The sequence below is a fragment of the Trichosurus vulpecula genome, chromosome 6 (genome assembly GCF_011100635.1).
Source record: "Trichosurus vulpecula isolate mTriVul1 chromosome 6, mTriVul1.pri, whole genome shotgun sequence".
NCBI lineage: Eukaryota > Metazoa > Chordata > Mammalia > Diprotodontia > Phalangeridae > Trichosurus > Trichosurus vulpecula.
The window spans coordinates 171805689-171831236 of NC_050578.1; the positions used below are offsets into that span (position 1 = coordinate 171805689).

The 25548-nt window shown below is 36.9% G+C and overlaps 1 protein-coding gene and 1 pseudogene across 2 annotated transcripts in view; both read left to right on the forward strand.

The window, feature by feature from the left end:
- The window catches only part of ARAP2 (ArfGAP with RhoGAP domain, ankyrin repeat and PH domain 2), a 199225-nt gene that overhangs the window by 166219 nt on the left and 7458 nt on the right, over nt 1–25548 (forward strand). For both annotated transcript variants that reach the window (XM_036763354.1, XM_036763355.1), the window contains exons 27-30: nt 6484–6623; nt 13485–13567; nt 13915–13950; nt 16841–16904. In XM_036763354.1, the coding sequence (XP_036619249.1) occupies nt 6484–6623; nt 13485–13567; nt 13915–13950; nt 16841–16904 (323 nt within the window). The remainder of the gene's footprint in view (nt 1–6483; nt 6624–13484; nt 13568–13914; nt 13951–16840; nt 16905–25548) is intronic.
- On the forward strand, nt 2519–3120 carry LOC118853334 (annotated as a pseudogene).

The following is a 25548-nucleotide window of genomic DNA, read 5'->3' on the forward strand; positions in this document are numbered from 1 at the left end:
CTCATATGTAAAACGTTATCGTGAGCAGTGTAGTGAATATAAAGATCAGTTAGCCTGAGTACCCCCTTCCCAGCCTTTCCCGTTGTCTTTTTTTTCCTAATTGTGGAATAGTATATACATGTGTGACAATGCAAGCCACAAAGCAAGGCAATAAAAGATCGATGCCAAATTAATAGTGTAGACTGTGTTATAGAAATTCATAGGAAGGCAAAGGAGCTTCTGATTTCTCTCTGAGGGTACTCAGAGGAAATTTCCCAAAGGAAATGGCATTTGATCTTAGTGTAGAAAATTCTTTAGGGCCAGAATGTATGGCAAAAAAGCATAGAGACTCTTTTAGATGGTGGCAACAACAAAGAATTTCCCCCCAAACCCACTAAATATGGTCTTTTAGAAATCATGATTTATTTATGTTAACAAGTCTAGTTAATATTACTTGGAATTACAGAATAATAGTGCGAGAGATCAGGAGATACCTCTAATAATACTAATGATATTGTGAAGAAGGTGATGGTGACAGTAGATGCTCAGAGTGTCAGTGCTTTCAGTTCCCATTCTGGCCTATACATTAATATGGATGACTGTGGTACCATGTTATGAAAGTGTATATGTTTACTTTGTGGTTTTTACTACTCAATTTCTTTGATGCCCAAGCACCCAAGTAGGGTGCCAGAAGTATTACCAGGAATTCTACAGCCCTGTTTTCATTGGTCTAGCCTTCTCTAGCATTATGTCTCTGTGTGATCAGTAGACTATATACCAGACATCATCCCACTTGATGGGACATGCTCTCTAGTACCTATGTTGACTCTTCAAGGAGTGGAGTCAAGAGACTTGGGTTAGATTCTTGACTCTACTACCTACCCTCAATGCAACACTGAGCAAGTCATTTGTCTTCTTTGGGGCTTAGTTTCCTAATCTGTGATATAAAAGGTTTGGACTAGAGGATATCTTAAGTCCCTTCTAGCTCTAAGTGTATGAACCTGTGATCTTATTAAACTGAAGCGTGGCTAACCCTATAGGCATTATACAGTAAATCAATACACATTTCTAGAGAGGATATATTTCTCTTATCATTTGTGAATAGGTTCTTTCATGTGTTACATACAGATTGAAAAAGTCATTAATGTGAGTGAAACCTAGATTCTCTAAACTATATAAAAAAGGTTGACCATACCTTTTAAATTTAACTAAAATCTTGTCTTAAAACAGATGTTATCAGAGAAATAACCTCAGTTTCTTGTTTTATGTCAGATAAATTCTATTTAATGGATAGCATTTTCAATATAATATAATCATTTATGGAATGGTAAAGTCTGGTTGGTACTATGTACTGTTCCTACTCCAGTATGATTCACCTAGGAAAATAACAAAGTAATATATGATTGTCAGAGAAATGTTTTACTTATGAAGATTATCCAGATGGGTTTTTTTTTGGCAGATGTTATTACAAGTTAAAATTTAGTTTAGATTTTACTTATTTGTAGAGCTGTCCTATTTTCCTCAGAGACTGGAAAGGCTTCACAAAGAACCAGATGGGCCAACAGTGCATTAAGAAATAGGTTTTATGAAAATATTTTGATACCTGAAGAAGATTATAGTGTGAGAGAGGTGAATGCAACTGAGTCTCGGTTTCCAGAGGGGTCAACCACCCAAACCTTGGATGCATTAAAACTTGGCATAGTCAGATACCATTGATCTTTCTACAACTTTTTGTAGTTTTTATGAGGAATGGCTTAATTCTTTATGTTTTCCACATCAGGGCAGCTATCCCTTCATAGTCATCATGTTTTAAATAGGAAACTATACCTTTTCTTTCGAGTCATGTCATAACTAAAGGAACATGACCAGTGAGTAATAAGTGCCATTCGCAGTTTCTGGTGAGCAAGGAATACTTTTTATAGTTTTACAGTAGTTGCTGATAGAAGGTATATCCTAAAGGGTGTGACTTGCAAAGAGTGTACACAAAATTCTTATAGGTACAAAACCAAGAAGGAAGAGTACCAAAGAGTCATCACTGATAATACCTGCAAAATTCTGTCACCTGAGGAATCATATTATGTCAAAATCTAGTGTTTACTTCTCTAACATTAATAACTAATGCTGTGGGCCCAGGGATTTAGGACACTATACCTACTCCTCTGACTAAGGGGCCTTGGACCAGGTTCGTTCCAGAGGAATCCTGGCCTCTGATGGTAAAAGGCCTAAGCTCACTTTTTATTTTCCCCACTCATTGCTATAAGACTGGGAAAAGATTAATTTTTTTCTCATGTCTAGAGCATCCTCTCAGTAAAAAGGAACACAGTGTTTCATGTGAGTCAGGTATGGGACAGGTACTAATTTTCTACAAAAAATAAGACCCCTGCGGTCACGTGGCTCCTGGTGTGGGGCGGGACGCCGGAGTGCGTCGTCCCGCCGTGACCTTTCACTGCCACCCGGGCCGGTGGAGCCAGCGCGATATACGGCTCCGGGTGGTGCGCGACGTACGGGGCCTTCCTGGATCGCTTCCGCCATGATTTCTTTCAGCCTCCTGGAGAAATAAATCGGAGGCAGAAACCACAGGCCTAGCGGAGCTGCTTTTTGGACAGTGAGATCATCTGTGGTGATACCTAATGGCTGGGATTTTGCGCATAGCAACCCAGAGCCCTCGAGGTAGAGTACAGAATGTGACAAAAAGTCTGGAATCTCTCACCTCAACTGATTGGATTCGTCACAAATTTACCAGGTCAAGGATTCCAAATGAAGTGTTTCAGCCTTCACCTACAGCTCATAAAAAATATGGTGGGGACCCTCAAAACCCTCATAAATTACACGTTGTCACCAGAATTAAAGGTGTGCAAAGAAGACCATATTGGGAAAAGGAAGCCATAAAACTCCTTGGACTGGAAAAAGCACATACTCCACAAGTGCATAAGAATATCCCTTGAGTGAATGCACAATTGAAAATGGTTAAACATCTGATAAGAATCCAGCCATTAAAATTACCACAAGGACTTCCAACAGAAGAACAGATGTCAGAAACTTGCCTCAAGACCACAGGTGAATTAGTAGTACGGTGGCATCTAAAACCATTGGGACAAAAGGCAATTAAGGACTAATCGCTTTCTCACTTTTCTTTAAATATTCTTTATTTAAATTCTTTATTTAAAATGTGTTTTAAAAAAAAATAAGACCCTCACCCATTAAAACAAAACAAAACAAATGGAATAATTTAAAACAGAATTCAGTAATTTATAACTTGTGTTACTTTCTGCTGGGAGGCTGATGCTTAATCCTCTTCTAAATGTAAAGTACTTTGCAGGAAGTGCTGATGAGTCATTTTACATTTCACCTCACCTCTGCTTTGCTTTTCTAAATTGAGCATTTGCTGCCAACACACTAAGAAACACAGTTTTCGAAGAAGAAGAAGAAACAACAGAGGACATCATTGAATGTATAGTTTCTATTAGACCCAGTGTCTGAATTCAATTTGGCTTATCCTAGTTTATTTTAAGCTTTACACATATGGTCTGCTGCTTATTTTCAAGGATTTTACTGAATTGAACAAATCCAAAGAATAAGGAATGGGCAAAAACAACAGTTAGAGTTTGTACAAGATAGATAATCAAATAATCCAATGTGAATGCACATGGCTAATAAAAATGCTTATATTTGTAGAGGACTCTTAAGATTTGTAAACCATCTTATTTTCTCAATTATTAAATGACCCTTTGAGATAAAACAAATAATTTTGTCCCCATTTTAGAGATGATGAAAAAGCCTCATAGAAATGAAGTAACTTGCCCTAGGCAAGCTCTGACTGTGATTTGAGCCTAGGGTTTTGGGTTCTGAATCCAGTGCTTTTTATACCCAGTCTGTGTCTGTGTTGGTCTTTTAATGGTAGAGATCAAAGTCCATTTAAGTGAATAATGCTAATTATTATATTCTCTGCTCCATTTTTCTTAATTAATTGTACCACTTCTACTTTTAACTGGTTTATTACTTGGCCACTAATTTTAACCTTTTTTTTTTTTTTTTAGAAAATTTCTCATCTTGTAAATAAACAAAAAATTATATCTTTCCAATATATGTTTTAAAATTCTAAAATATTTTAAAATTTGTCTACTTAACAATATCAACTATCAAAAAGGCAGAGATTCATAGAAATATCTGGGGCTATTTTTAAAAATTATTGGCTGAAAACATTGCATAATGTATCTAATCTGGGAAAAAGATGATCTCTGATCATTAATTAATGAAAACTATCAGAGTTTGCTAATTACCATTTTTGTTTCATGTCAGGATCAGTGAAGAGATTAAAAATTGTTGCCCTTGAGGAGTCTTATTTCCAGGTGGCCACTCCAATTTGACATTTGAGTTGTGAAGAGTTCTTTAATTTTTCTTTTACTCTGTTGCAGACTTAGCTTTCTCATGGGTATCTTTCTTTTTCTTTTCTTTCTTTTTTTCTTAAGTCTTAAAAAAATGCTAGAAAATCCTCAAGCTTCCTTTTTCTGTTTTCCAAGAAGTTGTATGAACTTGCCATCTGTAGCACCTAAACAGCCATGCAGCCCAACAGGGTTTAACTATTTGTGTTGTAGCACGTGTTGGAGGGTATAACGGCACGCAAAGTGGGACTTTTCTACCTAGATAATCTTTTATACTTTGCGTTTCCAAACCAAAGAGGCATGTTCATGGTCATCTTCGAGGTCATGAATCTTGCCTTACTGATACAGAGGGAAGCATGATTCTTAGAAAAGTAGACAGTTTTCAGTACCAGTGCAGAAGAGAAGGAGATTGTTTTCCATCATCTAATTCAGTCCTTCTTCCAGCGAATGTGGTGGTCACATTGGGAAGAAGGTTTTAACTTATTTCCTTGTTTTAAGCCTATTATTTCTTGATGCATTTCCAAGAAATATGATGTGATGGAAAGGGGGCTGCCAGGTATTATTTGGAGTATCACAGCAGGAATTAGAGAAAAGGATATAGGAAAGAATTAAAAATTCTTAGTGTCAGCTGAATAATTTTGTGTTTCAATCCCCTTACATTAATGCTTTGCTCTTCTGAGATCTTGTAATGAGCTTATATTTTTAGATTGCCTCAAATATTTGCTGTCAAACTTTTAGGAGTGTATTTCAGGAAGGAAAGTATTTCAGCCAATAACATTCAGCAAGTGTGTATTCATGTTAAATATAATAAAAAGATAAATACAAATATAAATAAAATATAGAATCTCAGAGTTGCAAGGGATCTTAAAGGTTACATAGTGACTGGAGACCCCCCCAGAGAAGAGGAATGCACTATTATCTAACAATAAAACCCATTATACTTATAAACAGTTCTAATCCTTAAGAAAGTTTTCGTTAAAGGAAGCTGAATTCTACTTTTCTTCAAATTTGTTAAGAAAGACAAGCCTAAAATCTATTTTATTAGTCCTCTCAATTTCAAACCTAACATCTCTGTTCTTGAAGCAGATCCTTTTATGATAAATTTTGATCAGTCTAGTTGTACTCTGGCTTGTTAATATACTATTGAAAGTGCAGATCCTAGAACTAAGTACTGTAAATGTAGTCTAACTTTGCTGAGCCCTCCTTGCCGATAAAGCTGTCTGTCAGTCCACCCTTTGCCTTTTGGCTACCACTTTGTAGTGTAAACTCACATTCAGCTTTAAGAGGTCAGTAAGATGCCCAGGTGTTTTCCATATTAACTGTTGTCCAGCAATATATTCCCCATTCTTTACTTGGCACAGTTAAGTATTTCAGATCTTAAATATAGGGCTTTCCATTCTACTGCCTGTTAATTTGCTAAGTATATCGGTACATTAGCTACAAGTACTTGATATAGGGAGCTTAAAGTTAAAGGAAATGGTGTAGAGAACTGGATTGGGGTGAAAGAAAGAAAGAGAAAGGAAGGAAGGAAGAAAGGAGCTAGAAAGAAGGAAAGGAAGAAAGAAAGATGTATTAATAAAGACTAGGAGCATTGTAGACCATCAAGACTAGGTAAAGAGTACATCTATTTTTAGGTTACTCTATGCCTATTTTTTGTATGCTTAATATAAATAAAATGCCTACTATTTGGTTTAATAAACAGTAGGTACCGATTTTTTTTTGAGATACCCAGGATCCTTGCTATCAGGAATTGCCACACTTACTAAATGTTTATTTCATTTATATGTTTAATTGTAAGGGAGTATCTGGTTCCCTGCTGCTCCATCTGAATCAGCTATGTCTACTTAACCTAGTCTCTGGTTTTTCCATTCTTGTCCTTTTATCGGTGTATTTATGATGCCTTATGCATTAAAGCTAAAACATTACACTTGAGCATTAGCTGTCACCATTATCTATCAGCCTTTCACCTGAAAATTAATATCAGTACCTCAGATCAAGGGGTATTCATCATATGAATAAGCTTTCTGTGATGTTGGAGTTCTAAAGTGTTATGGAAAATTGTATCAAGTTTAAAATGTTCTACATTGAATATATTCACATAAGTTTTTTCATTACTTTACAGAGAAAAGTACAGCGGAAAGTGTAAAAGAAGGAGTCTTGAAATTCAAAGAAGAACCTTCTAAAATACTGTCTGGAAATAAATTTCAAGATCGGTACTTTATTTTGCGAGAAGGCTGTCTCTTTCTTTATAAGGATATGAAGGTATTTATATGCATTGAATAATGATGGATTTATATGTGAATTATTATATATGTATATATTGTATCTATATATATTCTGCATTGCATTAGTTACCTAATATAGGATAATAAGTATTTTCGTAAATTGATCATACTCCAAAGAACTTAGAAATTCAGAAAGGTAAAAATTGTTAATCCTATTATTGACCAAACTGTCATTAAAAATAGTAATCAAGGGAGTGAGGGCTGCTTTGTGGCTCAGTAGATAGAGGACTGGGGCCTAAAGTCAGGAAGACTCATCTTTCTGAGTTCAAATCTAACCTCAGGCTCTTACTAGCTGTGTGAGCCTGTGCAAGTTACTTTGCCCTGTTTGCCTCAGTTTTCTCATCTATAAAATGAGCTGGAGAAGGAAATGGCAAACCATTCCAGTATCTTTACCAAGGAAAACCCGAATAGAGTCATGAAGAGTCAGACATCACTGAAAAACTTCTCAACAATCAACCAAGTAGTAAGTAATAAAGCAAATATGACTAAAGGTTATAAGCATGTAGTGGAATATTACTGAGTGATGAAAAATAGCAAATATAAAGAATACAAAAAAATATGGGAAGGCTTAAAGTAAGTGATGCAGAGTGATGAAAGCAGTCAAAACAACAATACTTACTGCAATTAAATAAATACAACAATAGTGGCAACAGAAAAATTTACAGATAGTAGATTCAAGAGGTTTCTTGGACACAAACAGCAATTTTTGCTTTTTTGTAAAAGTTCAGAACATTTTTAAAGTATATAAATAATAGAATGATAGTGTCTACACACATTTACGATCACTTTTTCATTTTTCTTTATATGTGTGTATGGGTGTATTCATACATATTCATATGTATGTGAATGCATATATTCCTATATAGATGAACTTGGACTTATCAATAGAAATTAAGGATGCAAACCAACAAAAATAATTAAAGATAAATAAGATGTGGTCAGTGATTTCAAAGAAAAATAATAAATAATAAGTAAAATCTTTTTTACTAGATAAGATAAAATACACCAGTAACTCCTTCATGGTTGGATGTAATTCATATATAAAAGGCATAAAGTGCAATCAGAGCATACTCTCCCTATCCTCGAGCTGTTTACTGTGATAGAACTGTACCACTCACCATTCCTTTTATAATTCCTATTCTCTATAGCCTCTCTGCTTTTCTTCACACTACCTCTACACCTGGAATTCATTCCTTCCCCCAAGCCAGTGATTCTCAAAGTGTAGTCCAGAGACTCTCTGGATTCTCCATGGTCAAAACTATTTTTACAATACTAAGATGTTTTAATTTGCAGTAGGATAAATATCAGGAGACATAACCCACATAAACAAAAGCTTTTTGGGAATTCTAATTTTTAAGAGTATAAAGGATTCTGAGACAAAAATAAGTTTGATAATTGCTACTCCATATTCTACTGATTGCAAGTTTGCTCATTTTTTGGAAATAATCCAAGTGCTACTTCTTTCATAATGCTTTACTTGAGATCTTGCCCAGTTAGAAATTAATGATCTTTTTCTCCTTGAAATTTTTACTTCATTTATGTACTTATTATCCATTTTCTTTTCATGTTTTTTTGTGAGTATGCTATATCTCTCTACAAAATTGGAAACTCAGTGCAGTCTTGTCTGTTTTTGTATCTCCTCTAGGGCTCAGCAGATTATTAAGTAGCACATGCTATATATATTTAATATATGTTTATTGACATGCCTTGAAATGAGAATTCAGAATAGGGATATATTTCTAGCTTGGGGAAATAAGAGAGAGTTTGATGAAGAAGATGACATTTGAGAATAAGACTTGAAAGAAAAGTAGAATTTTGATCAGAACCCAGGAAGTATAGAGTTCTGGCAAATTTATAGTAATTTTTAATAGTAGGCAAATCCTTTTAATGAATAAACCTATACTAATTAAAATAATTTTTATAAGTAGTTTACTAAAATCCAACTCTGATGCTTGATAGTGGTACAGTGATTATCCTGGCTGCTTGACGGCTATTTTACTGTAATATAAACACTGGCTAACTCTACTAAGATGGAGAGGCTTTGAGCTCACTTGATTGGTTTGAATTCAGTGGATTGGACACATGTCTACTGTTGAAGGACAAAAATAACTGGAGTACAGACTTCTCACTGCCACTTTGGCTGCAGGGTAATGAATTTTTCTGGAAGAACTTCTCTGAGAGAGCATTTGTAGATCCTTGACATACTAAAGTTTAATTAAATTTAAAAGACTATCTCCATTGAAATATTACTTTATTGCTTTCACTGCTTTTATTTGACTGTCCCCTGTTCATACAGAAATAACTCATTATAATATGATATACATTGATATTTGTTACACTGAGCAAAAATATCTTTGAGAGCCTGTAATACTTTCTTTAAATTAGAATGACCTCAGGGTATTAAAAGAATTTCTATTAAGAAATAAAAATTGAAATGTGTACACTTAGGAGACAAAATCAGTATGCTTTCAACTTTAAAAATAGGCATCTTCGGGAGAATACTTGAAGCTTACCGTGCGCCCCTAAAACTTGAATTTTTCAAAAAAAATGATTATTTTTACCAAATGACTTTATTTCATGGTTTTCCACTTTGATTTCTCACTTGGGATTTTTGGTTAAAAGGTGGTCTCAATCGTAAGTTTTGAAGGGATTTCTTAAGCAGTCACTTGCAAATCCCTCAAAAGAGTAAAAATGATTATTTTGCTGTGTTTGGGGCAATTGCCTTTAATATGTATTTGTATATTTTTAAAAATAATTTGCTCAAGAGCTAGTAGAAATTACAGAATGAAAAGTTTATTTTAAATGACTATGTTAATTGTGGATAATTTATGAGTGCTCATTAAAAACAAATTAGAGTAGTACAGGGAAGGAAACTATATTGTATTATATGCCTTTTTTGAACAAGAAGTGTTAATTAGAACTATCTGTTGTCTTAATTTATCTCTAAGGTGAAAAGGTTTCCATGAACATTACCTTTACAGTATTAATGGTCTGAAAGTTGCAAATTGCTGTGTGGTCATTAAAAGTTGCAAACTCCTGTTCACAACACCAGTTGTTTAAAAAATAGGATTTACTTGGCTTTGCTAGGAACATATATAGTAATATATTGTAGAGCCTGTATCAGATTGCATGCATTGGGGTGAGGGATGGGGAGAAAATTTGGAACTCACTAATGTGAAATGTCTGAAAATGTAGTCTGGGGCCAGATCTTGAAGAGAGGCCAGGCTGAGAAGTTTCTAGCTTATGCTGGAGTCAGCAGGGAGCCACTGCGTAGCTTTTTGAGCTGGAGAGTGACATAGTTGCTTAGGAAGATTAGTTGGGCAGCTTTATAATGGATTGTGCATTGGGGAAGGGGAGAATGAATTCTGGAAAGCCAGATCAGTTGTCACAGTGTTCCAGGTAAAAGTTATTGAAGGCCTGAACTAGATGGTAGTCACAGAGTGGAGCGATGGGACATACAGGAGATGGGGAGATAGAATTGTCAGGACTTGGCCATGGATTGAATATAGGAGGTGAGAGAGTATGGAGTCAAAGATGACTTCAATGTTGTGATGTGGACGTCTCAACAAATGCTGCGTGCTTCTGAAATAGGAAGGTTTGGAGGAGAGCGGTTTGGAGACAAGGACCCAGTTTTGGAGAGAGTTAAAGAAATGCGTGTTTTCTGGAGGAGCTCAAGTTTCCATGGAAACAAGCAGTTGGAAGGAATATGATAAGAGGTCCAAGGTGATGGGAGATTTGTTATCAATAGAAGGGAAAGTGTAGGGGGCATGAGGGAAAGGAAGTGCCAAGAAGGATCAAGCTGGAGGAAGAATAGAGTTGAGATAGATTTGCAAGAAACAGGGGCAAAGGTTTTGTCATCTAAATATCCTGTCGGTAGCACAGGAATTAAAGGAGAAAGCTGTGTCCTAGAATCATAGGTTTAGAGCTGAATAAACTTTTGTGGTCGTCTAGTGCAATTGCCTAATTTTAGAGGAAGATAATGAGACCCAAAGAGGTGGTGATTTGGCCTCATGTCACTTGGATCCTCACCATCAAGGGTCCTGTAATAACAGAGGATGCCATTAATTTCTTCTCTTATTATACACCAGAGGAGAACAGAGATTTGATTTAGGCATGTTTTTTGGTAAATACCTAGTGAACATGTTACTAGAAGCCTACAACTAGTGAATCTTCTTTGCGGTGTTCCCCAAAACCTGGGAATGCTGCAGTCGAAAGAAGTACTCCCTGAATGTGCTATATTTGCTTGGCTTCTGCTTGGGCATGCCTATGTGAGTATTCCTTCTGGATGAGGTTTTACTGGTAAGAGGCCTGGTGCCTAAGGCCCTTATCCTGGCTGGGGTGGAGCTAACCAGGGACCTGAAATCTGGAAGCTTAATGGTTATAGAGGATCGATAAGCTATTGTTTTTCTCATAGGGTTTGGGGAATTATAGTAATTTGTAAGTACTGTCTCAGGCTTCAAAACATCAGGGTGTTTTAAAAATAATAGTAACTAACATTTATATAAAATGTTAAGCTTTGTAAGTACGTAGCTAGATAGAGTGGATAGAGTGCCAGGCCAAGAGTCAGGAAGACCTGAGTTCAAATGTGGCCTCAGATACTTACTAGTTGTGTGACCTTAGGCAAGTCGCTTAACCTTTTTTACATCAGTTTCCTCACCTGTAAAATGAACTGGAGAAGGAAATGGCAAACGACTCCAGTGTCTTTGATAAGAAAACTCCAAATGGGGTCACAGAGTTGGCTGAAATGACTGACCAAGGTTTCCAAAGCATTTTATGTGTATGTGTGTGTGTGTATACTTGTATAATTTCAGTTTGATCCTAATGATAACATGTGATGCAAGTGCTATTACTTTCTCCGTTTTAACAAGGAGAAAACAGTCTGAGAAAGGTTGAGTCACTTTCCCAGGGTCACACGCCTGGTAAGTGTCTGAGGCCGAATTTGAACTTCAGTCTTCCTTAAAGTTCAGCATGCTGTCTGTGAAACCACCTTGCTTCTTCCACTGGGAAGGCAGCTAGCTCGGTGGTGCCATAGTATACAGAGCACTGTGTCTGAAGTCTGTGACTCCAGTTCAAATGCAGCCTCAGACACTTAGCAGCTGTTTCCCTGGGCAGGTCACTTCAGTTTTGCCCACTTCAGTTTCTTCAGCTGTCATAATAGCACCTACCTCCCAGGGCTGTTATCAGGATCAAATGAAATAGTGTTTGTAAAGCTTTTAACAGGGTGCGTGGCACATACTATCCTCTTCCCCTGAGGAAGGGACACAGCATTTTTGTGGTGAAAGAAAGCAGAATAAATGTATTTGGGATTGTAGCCCTGCTCTCCCAGGATCCGGGATGACAGAGAGAGGTGTGCATGCTGGGCAAGGACCTTCTTATTGTTAGTGGAGCCTCCTCCCACCTGGCTTCTCTAGGTTAAGTAGTGAGCAGTGGAGACGTGGGGTGAAGTATAGAGGCAGCTGCCAATGGGATAGGAGGACCAAGGAAGGAGGCCTTCTGGCCCAGTCTGTGAGTAGAAGTGATGCAGGAGGTATACCTCCCAATATAGCTGTGCCAACTCCAGGGGTGCTGTAGGTGCTAGCCCAGGATTCTTGGTGTTAGTGGATACTCCATTTGCATAATGGCCACCTATAGTGGCCTGGTGATTTCTTGGAGTACTAGCAGTGTTTTTTTTTATAGCATTTACAAATTTGTTTAATATCTTTGGATATAATTTATCTGGGCCTATAGGACTCAAATTAATTTAAAAGAAATATATGATCTCTGATTATCTGTTTTCCTGCCTTGGGCCTCATAACTATAGCATAGGCTAGAATAGAGAGCTGAATGGGACCTTTAAGATCCTCTGGTTAAACCCCTGTATTAAAACTGAGGTGAAGAGATTTGGCCAAAATCCTAGATAATAGGAGGCCTTGGTGGAATCCAAATCCACAGCTTCTGACTCCTTTCCTACATTTGTTCCATAGTATGATATCTAGCTTGTCATTTCAATTTTAAAATTATTTTCCTTGATGAAAAAAGAACACACACACGTATATGTCATATAGTAGAAAGAACATTCCTCCAGGATTGATGATAATCAGGTTTTAATTCCATGTTTATATTAATTAGCAACGAAACCTCAAACAATTGACTTTACCTCCATTTCTTCACTTTTAAAGGGTGGGAGTACATCTCTAAGATCCAGTGCAACTCTGAGATGCTTATGTGATTGTCATTTATCTCAGTTATATTCCCTGTTTTAAGTTTTAGGTTTCTTTCTTCTCTCTTCTTTTTCTAGTTTTAGTCATAGTTTAAACAAAAAAAGACTTTTTTTTCCGTTGTCCTTAGCATTTTTGATATGCCTTAACTTGTTTTTGGCTTTGGTCTTTGTGATTACATTCTCAAAGGTTCAAGTGTAAAGTCTCATTATTTGGTTTTTGTTCTTTTTCTTTTAAGTCCTGAGCTCACCAGATTACAACCTGCACAACCACTTTGTTGTCTTTAGATGTTTTCCTCCCTTTTTCTGAGAGGATGTGGTGACTGTCAGAAGGTCTGTTACTTACACTTTGCTGCGCATTTCTTTTTAGAAATGCTTAGAAAGCTAAGGGAAGAAGTGGTTATGAAAACCCAGTGGAAGCACAAGCAGCCCACATCCTGAGACATAAACATCATGCAGTAAGGGTCCCCCACCCTTTAGGTTCAGGCCATGGAGCACCAAAAGAACCATGGAATCTTAGAGAATTAGAATTAGTTCATCTGTGCCAGGGGTTCTTAACTTGGGGTCTGTAGACTTAGAAAACAAGAACAAAAAACTGAGAAGTGTTTCAGTATAATTAATATGTTTTCTATCTATTTACAGAGTAGCAGACCAGACAAAACACTTCCTCTCAACTCACTGAAGTTTTACCTTGGTGTGAAAAAGAAAGTGAAAACTCCAACAAGGTAAAATTAAAGTTTGAGAAATTTAGTGAAAAAGGGCAAACTTCTCTATTAAATGATTTTAAGATTGATTAAGTTTAGTGTTTTTGATACAACCAGTTCTTTAATATGTTAAATTGATATGTAGAGGTGGCATCATCAAAGTATAGTTTCCATTTGGGTTTATTCCCCCTTTGTTCCCTTCTACTAATCTTGCTTACTACAAAGCTATTTCCCTTTTTATTCTTGTTGCGTGCGCGTGCGCACACACACACATGTTTGTATACACACACATAAACATATATACATATGTATACACATATACATACATACATACTTTTAACTATATGTCTTTATGTCATTTGGTACAGTTGGGGACTGACAGCATGTTCAGAGAAACACCATTGGTAAGTAATCATCAGAATTAAAATTTAGATTTTTACATTTAAACCATATATGTAGTTCCAAGAATAATTGCTTCAGCAGTGGAGTAGTTTTCTTCTTTTTTTTAGAAGGCATGCAAAGAACTCTCTGAAATGTGGAATTTCAGCTTCCTTCAAATGAAGCTGAAAGTTTTCTCTGCTATTTCAGCTCAATGATGGAAAAATAGATTTGGGATTAGATTGTTACCAAGCCTGGTTTTTTTAATTGTTATTTGCTTTATTTCCACTTGGCCCAAGAGTCTTGTGACTTAGGAGTGAGTTGTTGTGGAATATATCTGATAGCTGGCACCAACATGGAGTTTTCCTTGGAAAAAATGATGCATTTCATTTAATGTACAGAATTAAAATATACGTAGATTAATTTGAAGGCAATTTTAACTGGAAGAGAACCACACAAAGTGAAATAAAATGGAGAGATTAATGTGATCTTCAAATGGGAAAATGAATAAAGCTTAACAGTGGAACATAATAAATATATGTAAAGAAGGCAAAGCATGAAATGCATAGGGCCAAACAACAGCTCACACATTTGCATTCACACACACACATGAAGGAAGAAGTCAGAGGCTAGAACACTGAGGCAATTTTGAGGCAGCAAGGTGATGCAGTGGCTAGAATACTGGATCTGGAGTCAGGAAAACCCAAGGTCAAATGCAGCCTTAGTAAACAGGATAATTTTTGTTATGTCTACCATGGAATCTTAAATTATTTTGATGGATGAATGGAAGATGCCTTATTGTAAAAGAATCTGTACAGTAGAATTTTTTTCTGCTGAGCTGTCATCATCATCATTATTACTATTATGGTAATCAGCAAACAAGCATGATGGAATCCTTTACTTGCTGCATCTTTGAATTAATTATGAAATGGTCAACGTGGTCCTTTGTTATATATCTCTTGGTGAAAACCTGCTTGTACCCTACTGATAACTTCGTTGAGGATTCCTCTGATGTGTATATAGATGATTCTCATAAATATTTGGTATACACTAAATGGAAGAGTAGGCTTATAGGTTAATCGTTAAGAATGCTCTGTTGGTCACCCTTTTTGGTATTAACATCTGAGGTTTTTGACTTGCCTTTAGTATCTTTCTCCCTTTCAGATACCTGGTATATTGGTCCCCAGGGCCCTCACAGTTGTATCGTCTGCAGCAAAGATCTTGTCTCCTTTATTTACTTGGTTGAGTCAAGTGCCGCTAAATAGGATTAGTGCCATTTCTCCCTTTTCTCTGTACATCTGGCAGTAAGAGATTAGGGTCTACCTACATTTTTGGTCTACACAAATTATTTTAGCCCAGAACTCTAAAAGAACTTCCCCTAGTGTGTGTTCAATCCACAATTTTGACCCAACAAGCATTTTATTAAGCACTTAATGTGTACGAAACACAGCTAGATGCTTGAGACAACATCAGAGTTTAAATAAAATGACAGTACTGATCTCTTGGAGCTTATAGTCTAGTAGGAAAATAAGACATAAACACAACTAAAATACGATTGCATAGTGAGTGCATTAGAGAGGTGAAAATAAAATGTTAAATGAAATCCAAAGAGTTAGCTTATAACCACCAGAGGCTGCAAGGGTGGAGTGGAATTGAGCATCAAAGACACTTTTTGAATTAGGTTTTAACATATGTCTTTATACATACATGTAGATGTTTGTCCTTCATTTCTGAAGAAGACCAATGACAAACAACATGTAGATGTACACATATGCATTTTAAAGCCCATATACATACCTACACACATGTATATATGTACATATATACGTATATACGTAAGTAGAAATACAGGTGGACATTTTAGGTACAAGAAATCGAGTGACTGTAGGCACGAAGATGTCTTGAATATCTTGAAGAAAGTTGGAACGGTATTCTGTAGGTAGGGAAAAGGGAGCCACTGAAGATTTTTGAGCAGAGCTGTGATATAACCAGATAAAGAAAAATTAGTCTCTCAGTAGGTAGAACTGAAGGATACATTTTGATATTGAGGAAGGATGGAGGCAGGAAAATCAATTTAGAGACTATTTACTGTTTTCTAGGCATGTGATAATGAGGGCCTTTGGTGACAGTGAAAATAGGAAGGAAGGGGACAAATGAATGGGATGTGGAAATAGAATCATCAGAACTTGAAGACCGACTGGATCTGAAGGACGAGAGAAGGAAGAATTCAAAGATAAACATGGGAGAATGGGCAATGGCTGGTGACACAGACTGAAATCATGATGTCACTGATCTTTGTGCTTACCATTTTTGATATGAAACTACAGCAGCTACAAGGCTGCCCCAGATGAATTCGTAACCTTTAAAAATTGTCACATCTGCTATAGCTGAGAAAAATCTGTAGCTAAGAATACACATGTGGCTTATTTTTTCATATTCCTCTTCAGTAATATAGATGAGGATTTTCAGTATTTTCACTTTGTAGTTATGTATGTGTTACTGCTTAAGATACCCCTGCTTGAATGAGTACAAACATTTTATTATCCTTGGGCTTAGATCATCTGAAAGGTTTTGTTCAATTTCATGTTGTTTTTATACATTCACTCGCGTTCTCTGTCTGCCTCATATTGGAATAGTTAGTAAAATGTCTCCTCTTACCCTGCCTTCTAAGGCAAAGCAAGTTTTATTTTCACTAAGACTTTGAAGTCATAAACTTTTTAAATGATATACATTTAACAGAAACCTGAAATAGCCTCTACTTTAATATTCAGCTTCTGATTACATTAAATCATAAATCAGGAGAATCTCAAGGAGGTTTTTGAATGTGAACGCAGTAATCACCCATATTGTAGGTGACTATTAGAAGTACACAATTTATTCATGTGTTATGCATTTTAATGCCCCTGTTTTTTTCAGGTATATGTGTTGTGATGGTCCACAAACACAGATGGAATGGTTGACCAGTGTTTTTCTTGCCCAGGTATGATATAACATCCATTTAGTGTATTTTTATAGAATTGATATTTTTTATTTTTCAAAACTGAGAAAAAAAGATTTTCAAAAAAAGGTTTTGTGAGATAGCCTAGATTAAAGCTGACATTCATGCACTTATATATAGGTTTTTATTTTTCACTTTCCCTCATTATTAAAATGTATGAAAATCATGAAGTACCTGGATAGAAGTGAATGTGCATAACAATGAGTACCTCCCTCAAGAGGGATGAGGAAAGGAATGTCTTTATCTTAGAACAGCAATCTGAAGGATTCTCTGTTTACTTTGAACTTGTATGTAATTTAACCTTTCAAGAAATAAAGTATTATTTATTAGTAGAAATATTAAGTATATTAATGTAATGAAGATTGTAGATATTGCCTTTTTGTTAATGATCAGAGCAGAGCCAGCTCTTGTTTGGAACTTGATTCTGGCAAACTAACCAGAAAAAAAGAGAAATGAGCTAAGGGTCCAGTGGGACTTGGCTGGGTGCTGAAGTTTTTAATACCTGCAGAAGGTCACAGAGGGAACAATATGCCATGTTTATTCCCTGAATGCCTCGAGGTGCCATCTTTGATACTAATGAGGGAAGGAAAAGTGAGAAAAGGATAAGGGTAGACAATCCTAAAGTTCTGAAGCCACAGCAGCCTCAAACATTGAAAGAAATTTTTGAAATCCATGAGCCTTCCACACCCAAACTGCTAATGAAAGATCAAAAATTGCCAAAGGTAAGGAGGCTTAGAAAACTCTTGGAATGTTCCAAATGAGTTTAAGGGCAATTAAATAGTCTTAAGCTTGAGGGAAGAATTTGGGGGCAGGAGGGAGCCAGATTAAGAAATATTTTCCTCAAGCTAGAACCCAATGCCCAGGAAAAAAAGATCAGAAGCAGTTTCTAGAATGAGTTAAGAATCCTAGCTACCTTGCCAGCCAAAATATACCTTAGGCTTGAAACCTGAGTGCTTAGAATGGTAATAAGATTAAGACAGCTGACTCCAGGAACAGGAATGGAAAGGAATCAGTAAATAGGAGAGCCAAGAAAGATTAAGGTCTAGTTCCATTTATATTCTCATTAAAGGTCAATTTTTGCCTCCTTTTAAAATGTATTAATTTTTTAATTCCTCTTTTTTCTTCATTGCTTAACACCTCTTTATGTTTCCATGTAGTTGCTAGCAATAAAATGTAAAAAATTTAGAAAACAGTGCTGTTTCTATATAGCAAGGAAAGGGAGAAATTGGAAAATAGTATTTATTTCCACAGAAGACCTGAGTGACTGAGCTCTAGACAAAAGAAGGCATATTGGTAGTGAATTCAGAGATGGAAGAAAATGAGGCATTGGGTCATTATCCTGGGCCTGAAAATGATCTCTGGGATGTAGGAGCATAGGAGGTGTGGGTACTCTGAGTCAAGAAAGTCTCAAACATTCACCAAGTTTGGATTATGTCAGTCATCTTTCATGTGCAAATGAACAGGCAGAGGGCACCCCTCACACAAATAGGACCTCAGTGCAAGTCCCATAAGAGAGTCTCAGCCTTCATATAAGAAGAGACCATATACTTCTGGTCATGGGAGATAGGGGTGGTGCAGGTGGCTTCCAGAGAAAGGTGGCTTTCTCTATCAAGATCAAATAGCTGCTAATAAAATTAGTACTGGATGCTAGTTTAGAACAAAGAAGCCCAAATGCACTAAAGAATAGAACTAGCATTAACAATAAACTAATTAATGCATGTCAGGAAAGCCATGCAGGTAAGAAGTGGGTCAGGGTAGGAATTCCATTGACCCAAGGCCCATAAGACCTTAAAAGCCTGGTGAGTGATTTTTTTAGATAAGACTGGGAATTTTTTTTTTCATACAGTACAGCACAGGCCATGGAGAATGAACCCAAAGGCATCCATAGAGAAGAAAAGCAACATAACCTGCCACCAGAAGAGACATGTTATGGAAGATAATATCCATAAATAAGAAAGGGAAAGCTAGAGAATCTCAAAACATGCAATGTATGGCATTCCAAATCCACCTTCAGAAGCTAGTGTCAGCTCTCCCACAGGTTTCTTTAGTGCTAGACCAGAGATGAAATTACCCTTTCTATCACCTGGAATGAGTGAGCAGTATGAAAAGTGCCCTCAGATCAACTTCTTCAGACCAATACAGTTGAGAAGGGAATTGTAAGGGGAGACCCAGGAGCTTAGAACCTCAGGACCCATGGGTCTTTGAGGTAGAGGAAGGTAGAGAGGAATCAAAGATTCCCAGACACCAGACTCTGTGTACAGAGAAGCTAGAACATTGTGTCACCATGGCGGGATAGATCACTGCAGGCTAAGGAGGAGGTCATCTGAAGTAGGAGAAAAAGGGAGAGGAGGCAACACATGTTAACTTCCTAGTTTAATTAGTTACTCTTAATAAGTTGAGTTTTTTACCTTCTAAAGGAATGCAAGTGCTGTCAGAACCCTCTAGATTTAAAAACCAGGAGCGAAGTCCTAGTTGGTAATTCTCTAGTTGTGCCCTGGGTTCCTAGAATTCCTACTTTGACCCAAGACTTGTAAGTTTTTCTCTTTGACCTGTTTGGTTTGCCATAAACAAGTTCACTAGCTAGCCATTTAGCATTTACCCTGTCCAATATATGGTGAGGAGAGAGAAAGAAGGTACATGTAAGCATCAATAAACAGTATGTCATCCCCAACTATGCTTCAGTTAAATTAATTCAGCAAATATTTATTTATTCAGTCAATCAATAAACATTTTAAATACCTGCTTTGTGCCAGGCAGTATGCTAAGTGCTGGAGGCACTTGCACAAGTTCCTACCTTATGCAAAGCCTTTCCTGGGTACTGGAGATACTTAAAAAAAATAGAAATGAAATGGTTCTTCTTCTTAAGCATTTTTCATGAATGCAAGCAACTCTAATCCAAGTAGCGTAAAGAAGGCAAAGAAAAAGTAAAAGTGCTCTAATAATGTTTGAGGATGGAGAGGCTCTGTCAGCAAAGACTTCCCAGAAGTGGCTCCTGAGCTAAGTCTCAAAAAAAAAAAAAAGGGATTCTGAAAAGTAGAGATGAGGAGGGAGCATGACAGAGGCTTGGGGAAAATTCATGAAGCAAGGAGATAAATGTTAGGTTATATGGTTTTATTTTTCAATCAATTAGTAAGTGCCTATTAAGTTCCTGCTATGGACCAGGCACTGCGCTAAGTACTAGGGATACAAAGAAAGGCAAAAACAGCCCCATGACCTTAAGGAGCTCATGTTCTAATAGGAGAAACAAGAAGAAAACAAATGTGTTCAAACAAGATAAATACATAAGATAAATTGAAGATAGGAGATAGAAAGCATTATAAGGAGCATTAAGAAAGGCTTCTTGTAGAAAGTGAGATTTTAGATTTTAGTTGGGACTTGAAGGAAGTCAGGAAAGCCAGGAGGTGGAGATGAGGAGGCAGAAAATTCCAGGCATAGGCAGCAGCCAGTGAGATTGCCTTGAGTTGGCAGATGGAGTGTGTTGTATAAGAACAACAAAGAGGTCAGTGTCTCTGAATTACAGAGTACATCGTGGGAGGGGTATACGATGTAAGGCTTTAATTGCCCAAGAGAGGATTTTATATTTGACACTGGAGGGGAAAAGGAAGCCACTGGAGTTTACTGAATGGGGGGCAGAAGGTGCCTTCATCAGCCTACGCTGTTGGAAGATCACTTTGACATCTGAGTAGAGGATGGACTTAGTTCAGAGAGACCAGCCCCCAAGCTATGGCTGGAGTAGTTCAGCACAGTGATTGGGTCTTGTACCAGGGTGATGGTAGAGTCATAGGAGAAAAGGGCGCACACGGAGAGAAGTTACAAAGGCAAAATCAAGAGGACTTGGAAACAGATTGAATTTGGGAGGTGAGAGAAATTGGAGAATCGTGGATAATACTTCAGGTGCCTAAAATGTAGAAGAGGAGAATCAGGTAGACTAGTGTGAAATAAGGCTGTGGAATTAGACTGTGAAAAGACCTTAAACTTCGTGCTCACTAATTAATGTTTTATTGTAGAAGAGGAGAGAGGGCAAGTAACTTAACCCAAAGTCACACACCTAGTAAGTATCGTAAGTTCTGTCTTGTTCAGTCATTCGGTCATGTCCAACTCTTCATGACCCCATTGACCATAACATGCCAGTGCTGTCCATGGGGTTTTCTTGGCAAAGATGCTGGAGTGGTTTGCCATTTCCTTCTGCAGTGGATTAAGGCAAACAGGGTTAAGTGATTTGTCCACTGTCACACAGCTAGTAAGTGCCTGAGGCTAGCTTTGAACTCAGGTCTTCCTGATTCCAGGCCCAACACTCTATCCACTGAGCCACATAGCTGCCTCCATAAATTATACAGCTAGTAATTTGAGGGTCATGAGTATCAGTGCTGACCAAATTCTCTTTTTATCTATGTAGTCTTTTCAAGTTTCATGATTATTTCTGCTACGTCAGATGAATAGATGGGAGACAGAGTGGTGTAGTGGTAGGAAGGCAGAACCTGGAGCAAGGAGAGACCTGGGTTCAAATCCTGCCCCCCAATACTTCCATCATGGGAAAAATTGAACTTGCTTTTTCTCATCAGCAAGATGAGAACAATACCTATAATAGTTCCCCCACAGTATCATATTGTATAGTATATGTAAAATTCTTTGCAAGCCTTAAACTGTTGTTTAAATACCATCTGCTAGTATTATTATCAGCAACAAAAATAATAAATGAGCAAAGTCACCCAAGCTAGGTTTAATTGATCCTACTTTCAGACCTAATGAGGTCAAAAGCTCATCCCAGAACCTGCCTCTAGGGATGATGATCTTCAGTGCCCAGTGGAACCTCTTTCCCAGTCTTAAGTTCAATGAGAGTCTATTCTCCTTCCCCCAGTTTCCTTTCAGCTTTACAGACACCATTGAGCTTATGGATCTTGCTCTCATTCCTGACTTCTTCAATGAAGAAAGCAGCTCATTTAACTCACCCCACAGATGCTTTGTCTGGGCTTCAGTCCATCTTGCACCGACCTTAGAGTTTCCTCCTTCAAACTTGTCTTAGAGATCTCTATGACTCTCCTTGCATCTGACTCATTTCTCATTTATTTAGGCTTGCCTGAAGCTTATGATTTAGTTGGTAAATTGTTAAGGTTAGTTCTCTCATTCGATGAATATATGATTCCAGTAGTTATCGCGAGCTGACATTTGGACCTATTCTTTACATGTCCTATTTTAAGTATATTTATTTTGTATACGCCAAATTGTTGGATTTTGTTTTCTTATTCACTCTGTTACTCATTTTGTTGGATTGTTTCATCCACTGTTATTTAAGCTATGCTTGTTAGGCCTAATTTTTTTTCTCCTGTTCTTTTATGTTTTTACTTTCTCCTTTAAGTCAGGATTTTGTCTTTGTAATTAGTTTTGCTAATATTATTTTGACACTGCTCTATTCCTCCAGTTATCTCCTATAATTCCTAATTACCTTTCCTTTGTTAAGTTCCTTGAATTTACTTAAATTATTAATTTTTTTGTTATATTCTTATTTTTGCACCATTTCTCCCCTACCATCTAAGTTTGTGGTTCTAAAACCACACCTCTCTTCCCTTCCAGTATCTTAGATAATTTTTTTTTGCGGTACCTTTTTCCAAGAAGTTTTTCTTTATTTTTCCTTCTTATTTCTTTTCATTTCTAGTGTATTCAGATTTCTGTTCTCCAGTTCACTGGCTTCTTCTTTATTCTCTCTTGTGTCTTTATTGACATATAATTACTATGTAGAAACTATTCTAGGAGTGCCAAACTTGAATTTCCCTTATCTTGTTGCATTTGTAGATTTTCCTTGATCCTCCTTTTTTTGTGTGTGTGCTATGCTTTACTCCTAGAAATATCAGTTGATGAAAGAAACAGTATTTAATTAAAGCAGTTTTACAGAGTGAAAGTCACATGTCTTGTCATGTTACCTGGTCCTGTCCACTGTCATCACTTTCCACTAAGACCAGCTTCTCTTTCTGGTTCTATGTCTCTGAACCTCATCCCTTTCTCCCGACCCTATACCATTACCTTGCTTGCTGCTTAACTACTGTTGGGGGCTAATATCCCTTTTCTGCAGGTTGGATACAATCCTGGGTAAAATCCTTTTTTCTTTCCCCCAGAGAAAGTGGTCTCATAATGTGCAGAATTCCCGCATATGAAATCTTTTATAAACCATCCATAAGTTCTTGCCATTACTTCTTGCTTTCTGGGTAGTCTACAGAAATCTCTTTTTGGGTGGAAAGTTTTGGTTCATTTTTCTTCACAGTATAATTCTTCATAGTTCTTGATGATAGGTGTTTTGAACTCTTTAAGACAGCTAGGCAGTTAGTGGATAGAGTCCTGGGCCTGGAGTCAGGAAGACTTGAGTTTAAATCCAGCCTCAGACATTAAGAGGGCGGTGCTTGGTAAATTACCTAATTTTTCTCAACCTCAGTTTCTGTATCCCTAAAGTGGAGATAATAACACTTTATGTCACAGGGTTGTTATGAGGATCAGATGAGATACTATGGAAGGCTCTTTGCAAATCATAGAGCTGCTGTAGAAATGCTGGCTATTATGTTTCTTTCTAGAAACCCCTATAATGGTTTATCTGCTGAGTTAGGTTTTCATTCAGACTTTCTGTGTTATCTGTTTCCTCTTTCAGTCTTTCTCTTCTATTCCCTATAACTTTTCTCTGGTTTTCCTCTTCAGCCTTTGGTTCCTCTTCAAGTACTCTACAAACCCTTGAGTTTGGGAATCCTCAACCTCTATTTTATTAAGGAGGTGTGGAGAGCCTCCAGCCATGCCTCTGACTAGGGTAAAAACTGCCTTTTTGTTCCTCCTTCCCTTAAGCATAAAAGCTCTTTGCTTCCTATAGCTGAACAGAATTGATATCTCCTACTGCTTATAGGATGAGGCTGGGTTCAAGCTGGGTCTTTGCCAAAGAAGGGTTAGGTAGGAATCCCTAAAGCTATACCCCAGCCTAGGAGATTGCTTTCACTTACTGTGCCTGGGATGTAGAGAAGGCTGAGTTGGAGGTCTATTTATTAAATTTTGTGATGTTACTTTTTTCTTTTAACCTTCAATGAGGTTTCTGGCTTCTCTTTTGAATTCAGCTTTTGCTATTCCATATTTAGTACATAATTCCTTTTTCTTGAGGAAAACAGCTATCCCACCATCTTGCCAGTCATATGACCCATCTATGAAATACCTGGGCCTGTTCTTAATAGTAGTGTTCTTATAGCCTTGGTGGCAGCTGCCATCTTTACATATAGGCTGTGTATTCCACAGTTTCTTTTGATTACCTGAAGCAGATTCATTTTCTTTTTCTGCTTTAAAGCCTACATTTTCATCCACTAAGTGTGCCTCCCATTCTTTTCTCATTTATATGGGAGAAATTACTTTCATATGTTGGGCTCAAAGAATGAGCAAGACTTTTTTAGCTATCAGGTTATTAATACTTCTCACTTTCCCAGATTCTCTGATAATTCTAGGCAGACTTTCTAGAATCCTACCATTATGATTTTTGAGTACAAACATAGCTTAAGTATACAAGAAAGCTGATTATTCCTGCCAGGGGAAGAGACTTATTCTCATATTATCTCTTTCTTATTTAGTGGTATAAATACTGATTGGCTACATAATCAGATCATTGTGATTTTTTTCCCCTCTATTTTATAGCTTTCTGAAAGGTAAAGTAGATAGACTTTAGAATATTGCTTTTTCCTTTAACTTTTTAAGTATCTCTTGATTTCAGAAAATCTACAATTGGTTTTAAGAGGCATGTGGCATGCATACACACACACACACACACACACACACATATACATATATACTAAAAGTGTTTGGAAAGTGCTTAACAGCAAAATTCAAGGTAGTCACTTTTTAAAAAATTCATTTTGTTCTGAACTTCAGAAATAAAACAAGCATTTCCATGACATAGTAGAATAGAAAAAAGATGATTGAACATGAAACTGCAAATATATTATGTACTACTTGCTATTCCTTTTAAATATATAATAAAGTTATCATGTAACTTTCTTTTTTTCTTCTCTCACTCCTCCCCCCACCCTAGAGATATCTACCATTAGTCATTTTCAACATTTATTTTTAATTTATGAAGACAGAGAAATGTAGGTTCTTTTTTTAGTTTTACAGTTCCAGTAGAACAATCATTTAAAGAGGCTTCAAAATGTAGGTGCTTAGATGTATATACCCTTCTCCTGAGGGTCCTGATAACACAGTTTAAATGACAGTACTTCTACTTCTTTAAAAAGACCCTCATCAGTAGAAATGGGTGTTCTTCCCTGATCCCCTCTGACTACGTAATTGCATTCCTAGTCACACAGTCCACTAGATGAGTGAAATTAATTGGCAACAATTCAGTTGTCATTCCTTATTAGTGGTGATGTAATCTCCTACTCCTCTTAAAGGACTTCAGAATCATGTCAGGTCATTCACTTCCAGCTCTAGATGTCACTTCTTTTGAAAACCACTTTCTTTGCTTCATTTAATTTATTACCTTTCCTGGTGGCTAATAAACACTGCTAGTCTTAACATTATTCTGTAACTAGCTGAGATGAGATTTGTACAGGAAAGCCTAGAGACTAGCCTTTTTGAAGTTTCTCTTAATCTAGTCATTGACCTTTCATTTCCC